Source organism: Engraulis encrasicolus, chromosome 7, assembly GCF_034702125.1.
Source record: "Engraulis encrasicolus isolate BLACKSEA-1 chromosome 7, IST_EnEncr_1.0, whole genome shotgun sequence".
Lineage (NCBI taxonomy): Eukaryota > Metazoa > Chordata > Actinopteri > Clupeiformes > Engraulidae > Engraulis > Engraulis encrasicolus.
Window position 1 is genome coordinate 40,490,119 of NC_085863.1, and position 15,497 is coordinate 40,505,615.

General features: G+C 42.1%; 2 protein-coding genes across 5 annotated transcripts in view; one reads left to right on the top strand and one right to left on the bottom strand.

Moving 5' to 3' along the window:
- Positions 1–6,498, top strand: part of camkk1a (calcium/calmodulin-dependent protein kinase kinase 1, alpha a) — a 113,833-nt gene extending 107,335 nt beyond the window's left edge. For both annotated transcript variants that reach the window (XM_063203541.1, XM_063203542.1), the window contains one exon: positions 259–6,498. In XM_063203541.1, the coding sequence (XP_063059611.1) occupies positions 259–337 (79 nt within the window). In that variant the 3' untranslated portion in view covers positions 338–6,498. The remainder of the gene's footprint in view (positions 1–258) is intronic.
- Positions 6,499–6,508: 10 nt separating this feature from the next.
- The window catches only part of p2rx1 (purinergic receptor P2X, ligand-gated ion channel, 1), a 30,360-nt gene continuing 21,371 nt past the window's right edge, over positions 6,509–15,497 (bottom strand). Inside the window, exons 6-13 of one of the 3 annotated variants that reach the window (XM_063203543.1) lie at positions 13,611–13,691; positions 12,222–12,363; positions 10,776–10,921; positions 9,351–9,441; positions 9,178–9,243; positions 8,835–8,930; positions 7,401–7,479; positions 6,509–7,310 (exon numbers count right to left, since the gene is read on the bottom strand). In XM_063203543.1, coding sequence (XP_063059613.1) covers positions 7,216–7,310; positions 7,401–7,479; positions 8,835–8,930; positions 9,178–9,243; positions 9,351–9,441; positions 10,776–10,921; positions 12,222–12,363; positions 13,611–13,691 — 796 coding nt within the window. In that variant the 3' untranslated portion in view covers positions 6,509–7,215. Of the gene's footprint in view, positions 7,347–7,400; positions 7,480–8,834; positions 8,931–9,177; positions 9,244–9,350; positions 9,442–10,775; positions 10,922–12,221; positions 12,364–13,610; positions 13,692–15,497 lie in introns of all 3 variants that reach the window. The other 2 variants (XM_063203544.1, XM_063203545.1) reach the window with 2 other exon arrangements.

Consider the following 15,497-nt stretch of genomic DNA (forward strand, 5'->3'; position numbering starts at 1 on the left):
GTGAAAGGATTCTGGGGGATTGATGGAACTCATGTTGTTGTTTTTTCTTTCTTTCTCTTGTTCTCTCTCTCTCTCTCTCTCTCACTCTTGCCTCTCCCTTCTTCCTGCTCGTCCCACGCCCTTTTTCTCTAATCTTTTGTTCACCTCCATTCTTCCAACCTTGAATGTTCCCCTCTCTCTTTCTTTCCCTCTTGCTTTCTGTATTCCCTTTTTTTCCCTTTCCTTCCATCTCTGTCTGTCTCTCCCTCTCCTCCACAGAAAAGGGAGCAGTGGAGAGTCGGGACGTGAGATGGAGCTGGAGGATCTGCATGAAGACGAGCCGTCATCCCCCTCCTGAGATAAAGACTACATATCCCAGCATGCATTGTGCAGTATGTGTGCCCCTGTGGATCCGCTGTGGGAGGGGGCATGTGGCCCCCTCCGCTTCTGCTGTGATGCCGCCTCCAAAACAAGCAAGCAAACAGATGAGCCAACTAACCTTCAAGCTTCTCCATTCACTACCACCAACACCACTACCCAGGACCGCTGACGGGTTTGCCCAAGGACCCATTTCTGGGCCCCGCCTCTCCCTGGACCTGTCACAATAAACCTGTTTATCCCTCCCTTTCAGCATCCCTGCAATGACTACCATCTCTTCTGGAGTAGGAGTGTCCCTTTATCCTGTATCCTCTGACTGATAAGCTACACGTACAGCCATGGCTTGATCTTGGACACACGTGACCTGCCCTGCCACCAGGAACTCGTTCTCCTTTGACCCTCCCTGATGTTGTGTCCCCCACCCATCCCAATATATTTGGTAACTCTTTCTTTGAAGGGGGATTCATGACGGTGCCATGTAACCATCATCAGGATAACATGACGAATGTCAGGAACTTTAATGGCACATTGTTGATGTTAATGACATGTCATAATGTCATAATGTGTCATTCGTTTTTTGCAATGTCAAATTTGGGTGATAGGTTGGGTCAATTGTTAGGGTGTCATGAAATAAAAAAAAAAGATGACACATTATGACAACAGTCATAAACATCAATAATTGTGTCATTATTGGTCCTGACATAGGTCATGTCATTCTTACCACAGTTTCATGACACCCCTTATGTAGAAAAAAATTCCAAATATTCTCCAACCAAAGCTTTCCATCTTTCCTTTCCTATTTTTAGATAATGCATTCTAAATGCCATCCACCTCTTTTTCAAGCTGTTCTTCAAGGCTGAGGCCGGATCTAGTCCATCTGCACATCTCTCTCTGGCTAATGACAGCTTGTCACTAGCTCTTCTGGCCTTCCGACTGTCATTCAGATCAGTGCAATTTCAACCCAGGCACTTATAATTGTAGGGCTCATTCTTTGCAGAAAGAAATCGCAAAACATGTGCACACACGCACGCACGCACGCACACACACACACACACACACACGCACACGCACACACGCACACGCACACTTTGTCCATACATATAAAATGCATGCACATACTGTACAGTACATAAGTATGCACACACATAATTGTACATACAGTGCACTGTACATTTGCTGGTAAACCTTTATAAGCTAGCATGGCTCTCTTCCCCTGTGTTCACATATTGCTTTTCAAACCCAGAAGAGAGCTTGGTCTCTGCGGCCTCCTGTGTTAGTGTAACTGGTGACTTGAGGGCAGCTGTGCCTCCAGATGCATTAGAGTCCATACTGTGGTGTAAGACTGTGTTCCCTTCCAGGCCCATCGGCTTCTTGTATGGTACTCCTCTTTCCTCTGCCCTTGGTTGTGTTCCCCATTCCCTTTACATATGCATCACGGACTAACTCTGGGAAGAGACACACAGACAAAACAACTGAGACACAGAGACAAAGAGACAAGAGAGGGTGAAGAGGAATCGACCCACAGCAAGTGGGTGTCTCCCACGGTTAGCTGACATGCCACATCTGGAGAGTTTGGACTCCAAAGTGACTCGGGGGCACCTTACCCATCAGAAGGGCTATACTGTAGAGAGGGAGGGAGGGTGGATGTGTCCCTTCTTGTCCCTTGCATGCATGCTCTGCTGTGTGGCTGTTGCCTTATGTGTACCAGCTTGCACTCTCGTACCCTGCAGACCAGACATCAACCAGACTGCCTGCCTGCCAGGCTTGTGCTAAGATGCCTGTCGGAGTCAATGCACCGAGGATCAAGGGTGTGTGTGCCTGTGTGCGCACGCATGTGTGCTTGTGTGCATGTTCGCGCCTGTAAGAGGAACTCGTGGATTTGTGGACTGGAAAGCTTGCGGAAAGAGGCCAACACTGAACAGCCTCATTCTGAGTTGTATAAAACACTGTTTTGTCATATGTGTACATGTTGTATGTTAACAAGGATGCAAGTGTTTGGTGTTTACTGTCTACTGTATGTCAACCCTTGTCCAAACCGTGTCCGTATCCATGTGGACTGTTTTCGTTGTCTTATCAACAAATGTGTTGCATTTAAACCCGGCCCTCAATGCACTATCATGCGGCTTGGTGTGTCTCGCTGACTGTGAAAACTGTTGTGTAATGACGGTACATTTACATAAAACTTAATTGTTTCCTCTTCTTGCAGAAAGGTTCCAGGGTCATAGCAGCATATTGAAAGAAATATTATTCTCTATAGCATTTCCATTCAACTCGTTCATATTTGTTGAGCACATTCGTGCTAATTCCACTGAAACAAAACGGGCGTAAATACCTTATCCACATGTTCAAAACGCACTTTATAAGAAATGCAAAGGAACGGCCGGGTCTGCAATGCGTCATGGTAAACTACAGAGAACTCAGTTGGTGGCTTGACGGGGTCTCTACAAAGGGTGTGTGGTCATCTTGCCCATGCTGCACCGAGACACCGAAACAGAGAAGTCATCTTGGTTGACTGGAAGGTGTAAGGAAGGACAACTTGTTTGTGGGAGAACAACACATTTGTTGGTGAAGTGCAGTGTGGTGTGAAGCTGGGAAGTCCAGAGTGCCAAGTTGCTGCACTGTGTGTAATGTGTGCAGGGTTGGCCATGTGTTCCCATCCCTACAACTGGAGAGCAGGCATTGCCACTATTTGGACATAATTCCCTTTCACTTCCCATGCTTCAATAGTAAGACCCTGGGATTTTGTGGCTCTTGTGTCTACCTCCCCCACTACTATAGGCTGAGATTGAATAAGTCACCCCCCTGACCCGAGGGGGGTTTATGTCCTTTCATTCCCTGTCTTTCTTAATTCCTCTTTGTGTACCTGTCCACCTTGTATTTTGGCCACTTTTGCCCACTCTGCAGATCCTCTCTCTAACCAGTAGGCTACAGCTGCTGCCTTTGACACTATCTTTATACTGCAGGATGCTAACTGTACACTGTAACTGCACACATACTGAAATCACTGACTGTCGTCGGCAATGTGATAATGTTTCAGTCTGGAGAGAGCTGTATAAGCATCAGTTCCAAGGCAAGGCTTTCAGAGCTGTTTTCACCCAGCGGGTGGCGAGATGAATGTGTCATTGTCAGATGTGTCTAGAAGGCCTTTTTCCATTGTCACAGTGGGCGGGCGGGCTGGCAGGCAGACGAGCGGGTGTTCTTCCTCGCTCTGCTGCATTGTCCTGCCAATGAGAACATGCTGATGGATCATTGTCATCCTCAGCGGTACCAAGAGTGTGGAGGAGCATTTATCAAAACAGTGATTAGCAGCTCCCAATCATAACTTCTCACTTTTTTGTTGCTGCTGCTGCAAACAGTGAATAATCCACACAATCCACTTGCGTGCACCCTGGTTTCTTCTTTCATCACAATACAATTTTCAATTCTACCACCTGCCCAAAATCCATCTTACAGTATAGTAAATCATTTATGTGGGACATTTGGAATTGGCAGTGTGAAATGGCTACTGTTGCAGTGTAGCCTGAAAGTAAATAGACATCCATGCGAAAGTATCTGAGATGGCTTAAAAATAAATAATAATATTATTAATAAATCACAAAAATAAAAGGGGAACAAGCAGTCCCCTGTATGTTTCGTCCTGTTATTGGGTATACAAACAAATAGCTGAATCATGATCTTTTTTTCCCTTTCAGACATAAGAGTCTTTTCCCTTTGATCATTATCAAAGTAAAATGGTTGAACACAACTAAAAAAAAATCAGTACCCTGAGATATTTTCTCACACATTTCCTGCTTCAACCAGATTTAAAGTCCAATCCCTCCATTTGAATAACACACATTCTCACTGAACTAACTGCTTTCTCAGCATGAGGTTTACTTGGGGGCATGTGCATTTTTCTTCAAGATGACATACTGAGTTTGTGTTTGACTTATGGCACTTGAAAATACCCTTATCCTCGCTATGCAAGCAATTTGTTCAAATAACCATAGCAGCCACCCGCTGCAGCATCATAACAGCCCGTGTGTTCATCCTCACTGGTCATCACTTCCTTGACCCTGTGTCACTCACACGGCAGATGGTGGTGTCCCCTTATCTACTCCACTTATCTTAATGCATATTTTCCTCCAGTGTCTGTCTCTGCTTGTCTTCTCTACCCCTTTGTATCATATTGACTTGTCATATGGTTCATGACTCATCTCCAACAGCTGATGCCCCTCATGCAGTTGTTCAGGATTGATTACTCTGAATTGGAGGCCGACATTCATTTTTGGACACATTGATGTAAATGGCAGCAAACTAGATATTTATACATACATTGTTTAGGGACAAAAATGCAAGATCACAGAGGAAACTCAAATTACAAGATTAAGTTCACCCAGACTAGGCTGTAGTAGATAAATAATAAATCAACAGTAATAAAATCCTACATAAACAGTATAATAAACATAAAAGTAAAGGTGCATCAAAGGTTCTCTGGATTGGATCCATGGAGAATAAAAACTTTGTGTTGAGCTACCACCACACCATGCAAAAAGCTTTTCTCAATTTTGTATTGTTTTTTCCCCACAGTATCAGATCATAATCAATTGTGCTATGTCATATCAGTGTGAAGTAGTTCTTGAAAAACTTGCCTCCATGGGTAAGGACTGACAAGGTTTTTTGTATAGTTATCACTCTCAAGAACCAGTGCTGGTCCTTTTTTCCTGTTTATCTAACTGTTTACCTTAAAACATGACACAGAACTAAGGTGCTCTTAGTTTTTGCACTGGCTTTGCCATTTCCTTTATAGCACAGTCTTTGGATACCACCCTTAGTGTGTGGATTGTGCAAACATGGCGCCCAAACTCAGTGCCTCCTCTCTTTAATTCCAGTGAGACGTCAAGATAAAACTGGATTTGGAAAAAAAAAACTACATTTGTATTTAGAACCCTGTTCACCCAGTGTTAGTACAATGGCCCCACTACATCAGTCCTTCATGTCCTGTGTGTGTCTGTGACCTGTTATAACCCTGACACTAACATTAGAAATTGCGCTAGTATTGTCCTGCTAACAAATCCTTCATGCTTCACTGCTTCAGTCCTCATGGTGGCACTGTACTACTAAGATGTGCGATGCCCGTTATGCACCACCTCCCCACCTTCACCTTCTTTTACCTCTCTTCCTTCCACCCAACTCAAGCATGAAGTTGTGCAGTCTCTGATGTTCCGACTTTATTCAGTTTACACTGTAAATAGGACAACTGTATCACACTGTGCAATTTACTTCTCTTCAGCATATTTACACAAAGCATTTACTTTGTCTTCACACTTGTGCTGACAGTACCCTACAGCAGGGTGCATCTTTGCATTCTGAGTGTAAAAAAGATGCTCCAGGTGTAAGCTGGGTACTATTTCAAATGTATTCACATACCGTCGAGGATATACTTATATACAGTATGTCTATGGGCAAAGGAGGTTCACTCTGGTAGTGGTGTACAGTAGGACAGTAATGAACAGGGAAAGTACTGGCAACAATGTTTTAGTTTATTCCCAACAACAAAAAAAGGGCTTGTGAGTCGATGAGGTTGGTTGTACAGCGTGTAGCCTCAACACACAGTCAAATCCATCCACATTCCTGCGATGTTGTTTCACAGTGGAGTTGCTCTACTGTCTTGTGTTTCTAGTGCCTGTCTGAGCCGTATGTTCAATGGCTGTCTGTGCTCTTCTGCCTAATCCTGAATGTATACGTTTCATACGCAAAAAAAGAAGAAAAAAAAAACCAAGCATGACACACACAAAAAATAAAGAATGCAACTGTTACAATGTAAATATGTACCGATATATACAAAGAGGCTATTTTTTGCATGCTTTTGTACATTTAGACATAATCAAATACAATAAAAGATATCACAATGGCGGACATGTCAGAAGTTTTCTTGTGGAGTTCTTGTGTTTTGTGGTATTATTACACTCATAACAGCAATATGAACATGTCTGTTTTACACGTAATTCAAAAATAATTATCTTAACTCTTACCTCTTTATTTCAAAGGGTCTACACGAGGTTGTCATGCAGCTGGCATTAGAATGACAACACATCAGAACATTAATGACACAATATTGATGTTTATGACTGTTGTCATAAGGTGCCAGTTTTTGGAATGTAAAGTCATGACATCCCAAAAACGAATGACACATTACAACAATCGTAAACATTAATAATGTGTCATCATGACACATGTCAGAAACATTAATTGATGTTCCTGATGTGTTATGTCATTCTAATGAAGGTTACATGACACCCTTATGTAGACCCTTTCAAAGAATATGTTTTTTTTATTTATATGTGCTCATGTGCTATGGACAGAACATTGACCTGAATTAAATACCATCCCGCCCCAAAGGCCTTTACGAATGAAATGTCCGAACAGATCCAACAACAACTTCAAAACATTTTTCGCAGACCTCAAAAATAACAGGTGTGTTGGACTTGGTGGTGACTGACAGTGAACAACTTAGTTAAAATAATGATAATAAAAAAATCTCACACATGGTCCATCCTGCGATCACAATCACAATGTTTCAGTCGACTTTGGAGCAACCTGAGGGCATTTGACCGAAAAGTTGTGATTGTATGACATCTCCCTTGTGAAATGACTAGTGTGTGATCATTGTCCACCCACAACAACATGCCCAAGAGACAGAGATAACAGGTCCACATTATTTATATGGGAAAAAAAACATGACCTGTGATTTCCACTGTTTTAAGTCCAAAGGAACATAGTCTCATCACTGTGAAGAGTGGCTTTGATTCAGTGTCCATAATCTACTCCAGTGTGTGTCTGTGTGATGATGTGCTCTTCTCAGTGCCGTCAGTTGAATCAGCAGTGAGGCTGACGGAAGGGTTTTTGGAGGGGATGCTGAAGGACCGAGAACGAGGGCTGTGGAGCATGGAGTAGGGAGCTGGCCTTCACTCCTGCGAAGACAAAGATCCTGAGTCACGAAGGAAGGCCTGACAGAGAGAGATGGCATGGTGAGATGACATTCAACTGAGGCACTCGCTCACCCACCTTCACCGGAGCTGTGTCTTTGGTGGTCACGTCTGCCAAATTCAGATCGCCCTCAGGTGACGCACAGCCATTAACCTTCGTAATTCACACAGGAATGAACACATTTGAAGTGTCAGCTGCACTGGGAGTGTTGGTTTTGGAGAGTACACACTGTTCTCCTCTCTCTCTCTCTCCTATGTGTGTACAATGTGCATGTGTGTATTGTGTGTATATAATACTGGACGAGATTACAGACAAAATTCAGATGAATAAACAGTGCTGTGTAAGAGTTACAGCTGTTGAGAGAACAAATACTTTTTTGCTGTTTGTTGACTCTTGTATCCACGTAGCCACGTGACACACTAGCCACACTCTGTGGCATGTCCAAAAAAAGACATCTGAACGGCGCACGCTTTAAATCTTCCTGATGGCTAAACAAGAGATTGAATCTGCCTTCTATTTCACCTCCAGAGTAGCCAGGCTGAGTGGGAGGGCGGGCAGGTTAAAGTTTGCCCTCGCCTTTGTTTTCTCCCCCCCCCCCACCCCTAAACTCCACCACCACCTCCACCATTCGGCTCCTGAAACAGACAAGTTCTGTCAGCAGCAGCCTGCAGTGCACTGTGTTGCCAAGGTAACTTATCAGTAGAGATATGCATGGCTACATGCGGTCTCCACAGTGCTGGGTGGTGAAATACTCTGGGGATGCAGGGGAAGCTGACAGAAGAGCGCAACTCGCTGCCACACGCACACGCTGTTTATCAAGATCTTGTCTGGGTTATGGTGTAATAGTTTTGTCATTGCAGCTAATGTATTATACAATCGTTCCAAAGTGTTACCATGGCATTGAGACCTTCTTTGCTTTGCTGAGGTGTGTGTGTGTTATTTCTCTTTTTTAACTGAGCAGCTCATGGGACTGCCATATCTACACTGCCATCTTGTGTTTGTAGAGAATAGTTGCTGTTCAAAGCTGGCTTTGGAGCTGTCTGGTAGAAACAGGCTGCTTTACTGAAATGAGCTACAAGTAGCCTGTTAACACACAGCACAGCAACATGTAGGGCCTTTGGGCAGGACACCACCTCAAGTTTCATGCAGATGGCACCATGAGCCAAGTACCTACTAAGACACTAAATAAAAGCCACCATTTGAACCGTGACTACTATGTGACTACTCATAAAATTATATAGGCTATTTAATTAAGAGAATATTAACGACTACAGAGGGAATCCTGTGAGTCAACACTAATAACTCGTTGAGGGTTTTCAATAAAACACTCACTCACACAAGACCTCTGCCCAACTGGAAAAATAACAAACTAATGTAATATTTACAAAACCACTCAAGAGGTCTTGGGCTTCATCCTCAATCACTCTCCACAGGATGATTTCCAGACAATGGAGATGCACCTATTGCTCCTCTCTCTCTGTTATACAGTACACAGTAGGCCTACTTACTTCCTCCTCCATGGTGGTTGATTTGAACTTCATGTTCTTGTAGAAATCTCTCTTGGGCAATAGGTACAGCAACACAAGGTCACATATTACAGTTGCCTACAGAGTAAACAAAACAAAAGACATTGTTTTGCTTATTCAGACAGTTCGGGCCGTGGTTATTTGTTTATTGCCGTATACTATACCTTCCCACGTTTTCTAAACGGTGTCTATGTCCTATTTTGTAAGTCGCTCTATTTAAATGTGCCTACCTAATGTACTGTACTGTAAAAAAAGTAATGCAATAATAATAATCAGCGTATTCTGTCATGAGGATCATATTACAATGCTTATGTTAAACTCTTACCACTCCAAAGATCCCCACCCCAGATCCAATTGCAGTCAGAGTTGGAATGATGTCAAATTTTCTTGCCTGAGAAGCACACAGTGTTGCATATTACAGTGGTTGGCATGGTGTTGCATTGAGGGTTGGTATTTCTCTTTAGAAATAGCCTACATGCGAAGTTCCAATGTGCTTACCAGTCCACGGACAATAACATTGAAGCGGATGCCAAACACTTTCATCAGCGTTCTCTTCTCCACTCTGTCCTCAGTGTAATATTTTGCATGCCTGCCAAACACAAAATAGTAGAACATCAGAGTCCAGCTTTTACACCTACTTTACAACTGTACTACAATTGTACTACACGTTTACTACAATTGTACTACAAGTTTACTACAGTTGTACAAATTTACTACAATAGTACTGCTACACGTTTACCTGAAGACCTTACCAGATTTTACACCTACTTTACTAACTACAAGTTTACCTGAAGACATCATGCACTTTCATAAATTCACTTGAGCTTAGCCAATACAATACATCACTGTGCTTGAACTTGTGAAAGGTTATTTAGCCACTGCATTGAATGTGCATCTAACGAAAATAGTCATAAGATTTGACATTCATAACGTAGTTAAAGATCAATTTAATCATTGAATCCACAAAATGTTTGTGATTCTCCTACAGTTCAACCTCATTGGATGGAAGTACTTCTTGTAAAAAAGTTACGTAATATAATATTTCTGACCAATGAGTTGCTACCTAATATGATGAAAAAGGCATTAGCACTTTAAACAGCTTGGCAAAAGAAAACACAGAGGTAACAAATGAAACAGAAATGCTGATTTTGTGGTTATACTGTTTTTGCTAACATTTGCATGTGTTAAACTGAGCCCTTCACAAAAAGACACTGCAGGTCCATAGCCAAAGGACCTGGCTTCAACATCTCTGCTGCTCACTCTCCTGATTTGACAACCTTCTTGACCCCATGCACTGTATGTACAACAGTCACCATGACAATCCATCAGGGGTTACAGTGTAGGATAAACAATGGATTTCATTTAGCAACACAGACAGAAATAGATCCAAATCGTAATCAACACTCCGTCTGCAACAGTGTTTGTAATACATTTCATCCGTTCCATCTCTTTAAAAACAGCTGTTCAGCAAACATAGAATTCCATCGAGTGTCGCAATGATAAACCATGGTTTTCATTTAGCAACACCGTCAAAAATAGAGTCATCATCAGCACTTGTCTGCTGAAGAGTTTGACGCAGGTGTCCAGCGGGGTTCCATTTACAATGGCGGACTCTAAACTAACAGAATGTCGGAAGCACAGTGTGCAGTACTTTGACAAAGTCAGTGTGAAGAGCCCTTTAAGGTTCACTGACTTCCGTTCCTCAAACTTGAGAGGGCTAGGAAATAGCAATAGGATATTCACAGCTGTTGTAAGCTTGTCACATGATGTCATGTCAAGCAAAATATTAGACATTCTGAACCTTTCTAACAGAGATCTCAATTATTATCTAACAGAGACTTCAAGTTATTCCCAGCCTTGGCATGTTTGAAGAGTAAATGGCATCGGCCAATAAGGGGAAATAAACGATTTCATCTACTATACCTGAAGTTGTAGCCAAGTGAAGTTCTGGCCTTGTCCGCTTCGCCGGCTTTACCGTAGAGGCCGTGGAAGTAATATTTCGGTTTGCAGTGTCTCAGACTATAATCCAGATTACAAATCCAGTCGATGAGAATGCCAATCGCCCCACCCTGCAAAAACAAAAGTCAGTGACTGTGTTTAGCACGTCCGAGGTGAACCAATTACACGATTATTACACTAAATACCTCATGACATTCCCTCTCCTTTTTTGCACTAGTGCCTATTCTATTCTATTCTATTCTATTCTATTCTATTCTATTCTATTCTATGTTGTAAATATTCCCCCGTGTTCTTCATATCCCACTTAATTGTATGCACTGAAGTGAGTTGCTGCCAATCTCATTGTGCATGTATTATAGTGTCAATTGCACATGTGAATACTGACAATAAAAAGGCTTTCATTCCATTCTATTCTAATCTGAATATACATAAATAAAAGAGAGAGAAGTGAGAGGGCATGTATATATCTACTGTATGTACCCCTACTGTATATACTTACTGTATACCAATTGTATATGCATGTGTAGGCACACTGCTCGAGATCAAATAACAGAGCAGCTACCACCCAGGCTACATGCCAAGGAAGTTATGCTTGCTGTGTGTGGTGCTGTCACGTTATGCATGTGCGTGCTTTGCCAACATTGTGTGGTACTGTTCCTAGTTACGTAACCCAAACTAACATGCCAACATGATTAAACCCAGGGGACATTAAAGAATCTGTGTAAAATACTCTGTAACTACTCAATCTGGAACCTACACTGGACTGGACGTTCTTTCAAAGACATTTCACTTCTCCTCCCTATAAGCTCGATTGAATGTGGAGTGAAACAGAGTGTAGAGTATGTAGAGTGTAGAGTATGTAATGTTTTTTCACTTATTCATGAGTATTTTCCACCACTATCAATTGTTCATTATGACGGGGAAAATGACATTATCCATACATAAAAAGATGGATCTTCTTCTCTGTGTGTGGCATTTTGAATTTCCAGTAATAGAACTCTTCAGCCGCAAAACTTAGTTTACTTTGGTCAGACAGACCAGTTAATATAAGTTTATAAGTTATTAAATAAGTGATCAAATTTCAGGATGGTCAGCATAGTTTCAATAAGCAGAGTACCGTAGTTGCAATTCCTACTCTGGCCACCATCCTACATACTCTACCTTTAGATCTCAAAAAAACACTTTACTTGACGCCGGTGTCATACAATCCGTATGACATGACAGTATCATACATTGACATAATTTTTATAATGTTTAGTGTTTCATGACACTATTTTGACACTTTTATGACACGATAATGTCATGCACATGACACCGGCGTCAAGTATAACCGAAAAAAGAAATCCGTTGCACAGCTAAAATCTTCAGATAACATGACAATCAAATGACAACCTCCACTGACTGGCATACCTCAACAGCTATTTCTTGGAAGGTGAAACCAGACAGCTTCACAATGTCTCCGAGTTTGAAGATGGGGCAGAGTGGGTCGTTTTTCTCGTGGTAGAGACACTTCTTTAGGTACTTACTGTCCACACCCTCAACCAGGTTACTCCTGAGGAAGAAATGAGGCAATTGATATGAGGCATTTTATCAATGTTGACTTCTATAAGTATAACTGTAAGTTACAGTAAAGAAGAAGAATCACTGCACACTGGTGGACTTAATTTTGCTGCTTTTTATTTAGGTGAACTGTTCACCTAAATAAAATGCAGCAAAATTAAGTCTCCAGTGTGCGGTGATCCTTCTTGTTTACTATGGATTACTGATGACTACACTTCACCATCACCTGGAACGTGGCTGTGCACAGGAGTTTCAAATCTTTGAATATAACTGTAAGTTATTTAAGTCAGTAAAATCAATGTCTCCCTTCAGTCCACCAGGTTAACATTCAAGTGGAGACCTAAGAAATATCATTGTGCAAGAAAACACATTTCCTTACTGTGCATATCATCGCGCAATTGCTCAAATTTTCAATAGTCTTTATGGAGACTGACAGATGCAGAGTGCATTTATTCTGGCCATGCAACAGCACAACTCTAGGCTACACAAAGGTTGCATGTTTCTCCTTCCTGACCAAAGCCAATAGGTCGGAAGTTATGAGGTCATGTACGTACAAGGACAAGGGTCATCCGTCACTCACAGGCCCCATGATGCCCTGTGGCCAATATAACCTCGCCATCTGCTCCCACAGCCACAGCCATAGTCACAAGCCTCGTCACCACCACACAAACATGTTTATTTCACCAATGACGCTGACCATACATGGCAGCCAGACATGCAGGCCGATTTTACATACTACATTTCATCCGTCCCAGTAGCTTGATTTAATCATGTTTGATTTCAGCCGCCGACATTTTTATGTTCCCCGTGGCGCCTGCGATGTCCGCCTTTGATCATGGATGCCTTGAACAAAATTGGTCTGCCTCGATTTAGCGTGGCTCAGATCTAAGGGGTCAGTGTCTGAAATAAAATGCATGATAACGGCCACAGAGGGATGTCTATATATTTTCATACAATCCTGCTTTATTGTCTTAACGACTGGGAATGTTGTTTCTTCCCTGGCAGGTTTATTGAAATTTAGTTTACTGGTGTGACTTTGATCTTCCAAGGTGTGTAGTGTGTGTGCGTGTGCGTGTGCGTGTGTGTGTGTGTGTGTGTGTGTGTGTGTGTGTGTGTGTGTGTGTGTGTGTGTGTGTGTGTGTGTGTGTGCGTGTGTGTGTGTGTGTACCCAAGCCTCCTCAATGAAACAACAGCACTGTACCTAATTCTGCTCTTTGTATACGCGACAGGTTAGCTTACCGGACAACTTCAAACTGAGGGAAGGTAATGGAGTTTTTGATGAAGAGTGTGTAATTCTCTGCAGCCATCAATAGAGGGGGCCTGGATGAAGAGAAGAGAAGAGAAGAGAAGAGAAGAGAAGAGAAGAGAAGAGAAGAGAAGAGAAGAGAAGAGAAGAGAAGAGAAGAGAAGAGAAGAGAGGAGAGGAGAGGAGAGGAGAGGAGAGGAGAGGAGAGGAGAGGAGAAGAGAAGAGAAGAGAAGAGAAGAGAAGAGAAGAGACGTCAATGGTGATTGGTGCCATAGTAATGAAAAGAGTCACTTGCACTGAGGAAGGTCTGGTGACCTAAAACATTTTGCACATGTAGGCAGCACTTCAGCACTTGTACATACAGTATGTCACGTAAGTGAGTACACCCCTCACATTTTTGCAGATTTGTGAGTATATCTTTTCATAGGAGAGCATTAAAGAAATGTCCCTTTGACACAATGATTAGTGACATATATGACACCATCTAAAGCAAATGTGTTTATCTTGGTCTCAAGAGAGATGAACAGACCAAGGATATGGATCACTTGAACCATGTTGTGTGCTCTGAAACGACCAAGATAAAAAAATTTGCTTTAGATGGTGTAAAGCATGTGTGGTGGTAAACCAGTGAGTTTTACAAAAAAGGTTTATCCCCTCGGTAGTCAAGCATGGTAGTGGGACTGACATGGTTTGGGAATGCATGAATGCAGTCAACATCGGAAATCTGAATTGCACCTAAAAGAAACTTTTGTGGGCATTGTTCAAACATTAATGGCTGTATCTAGATTTTTTATGAGTGAACAAGAAATTTAAGCGGTTATACATGTTGTTAAAAGGCCACTAATCATTGTGTCAAAGTTAAATTTCTTTAATGCTCTCCAATGAAAAGATATATTCACAAATCTGCAAAATTGTGAGGTGTGTGTACTCACTTACATGATATACTGTATGTAAAGCGATAAAGAAATGTCCCTTATTGAATCGGCTATTGTTGTGCAAGTTCCACTCCTTGCTTTTGTGCATTATCATTCGGGAACCTACGCACCCATTAGGACTGGAGTTACTGGCGCGACACCCCTCTGTCTTGTCTCTTAGCACAATTAATACAAACATGCAGCTCAATGTGATTTAACAATTTTGTTTTAATACATTTGCAAATGTAACAAATTTTGGTCTATAACCAATACCCTGTAATAACCAAGTCGTTTACGATAAAAGTGTCAGGTCAGGTAAGTGTAATGTAATGCAATGCAATGTTCACACATCTGTACTGTAGCACAGAAACAGTGTAAAAGGGGTCAAATGAAAGTGCTGCCAAGGTCTTCAATACATCATCTCAGATATACATCCAATGGTCCCCAATGCATCAACAAGACACAGGCACAGGCTTTGTCGTGAGGCCGTGGAAATGTGGAAAATGTTATTAACTGTTTATAGTTTGAAACAGTGATATTCATCATGTAGAGCAGTATGACAGACCTCTAATGGCTGATACCATAAACAAAGGTGCTCCTGTGTTACATGAAGATCGCCTGCACTGAATTTGTCTTTGCCATCTCGCAGAGTATCTGTGCATCTGTGTCTATGGCCTTGTGGTCTAATTGATGATGGTCATTCAGAAGCTTATTTGTTATCTGCTCTTTGCTAAACAGTTTTGACAACAGAGGTGTATAAGGTAGAGGTAGAGGCAGGGCCGGCCCGAGGCATAAGGGAACTATGCGATGGTTTAGGGCCCCCACACTACCAGGAGCCCCTGTGAGCAGCAAAGTTCCAGGAAGAATTTAACTGTCCACCATTTCCCCATGTCGTATATTTCTTTCTCGTGTAACACTTACTGCCACAATGAAAACAGGAGTCATTATATATTGGGGGACACCTC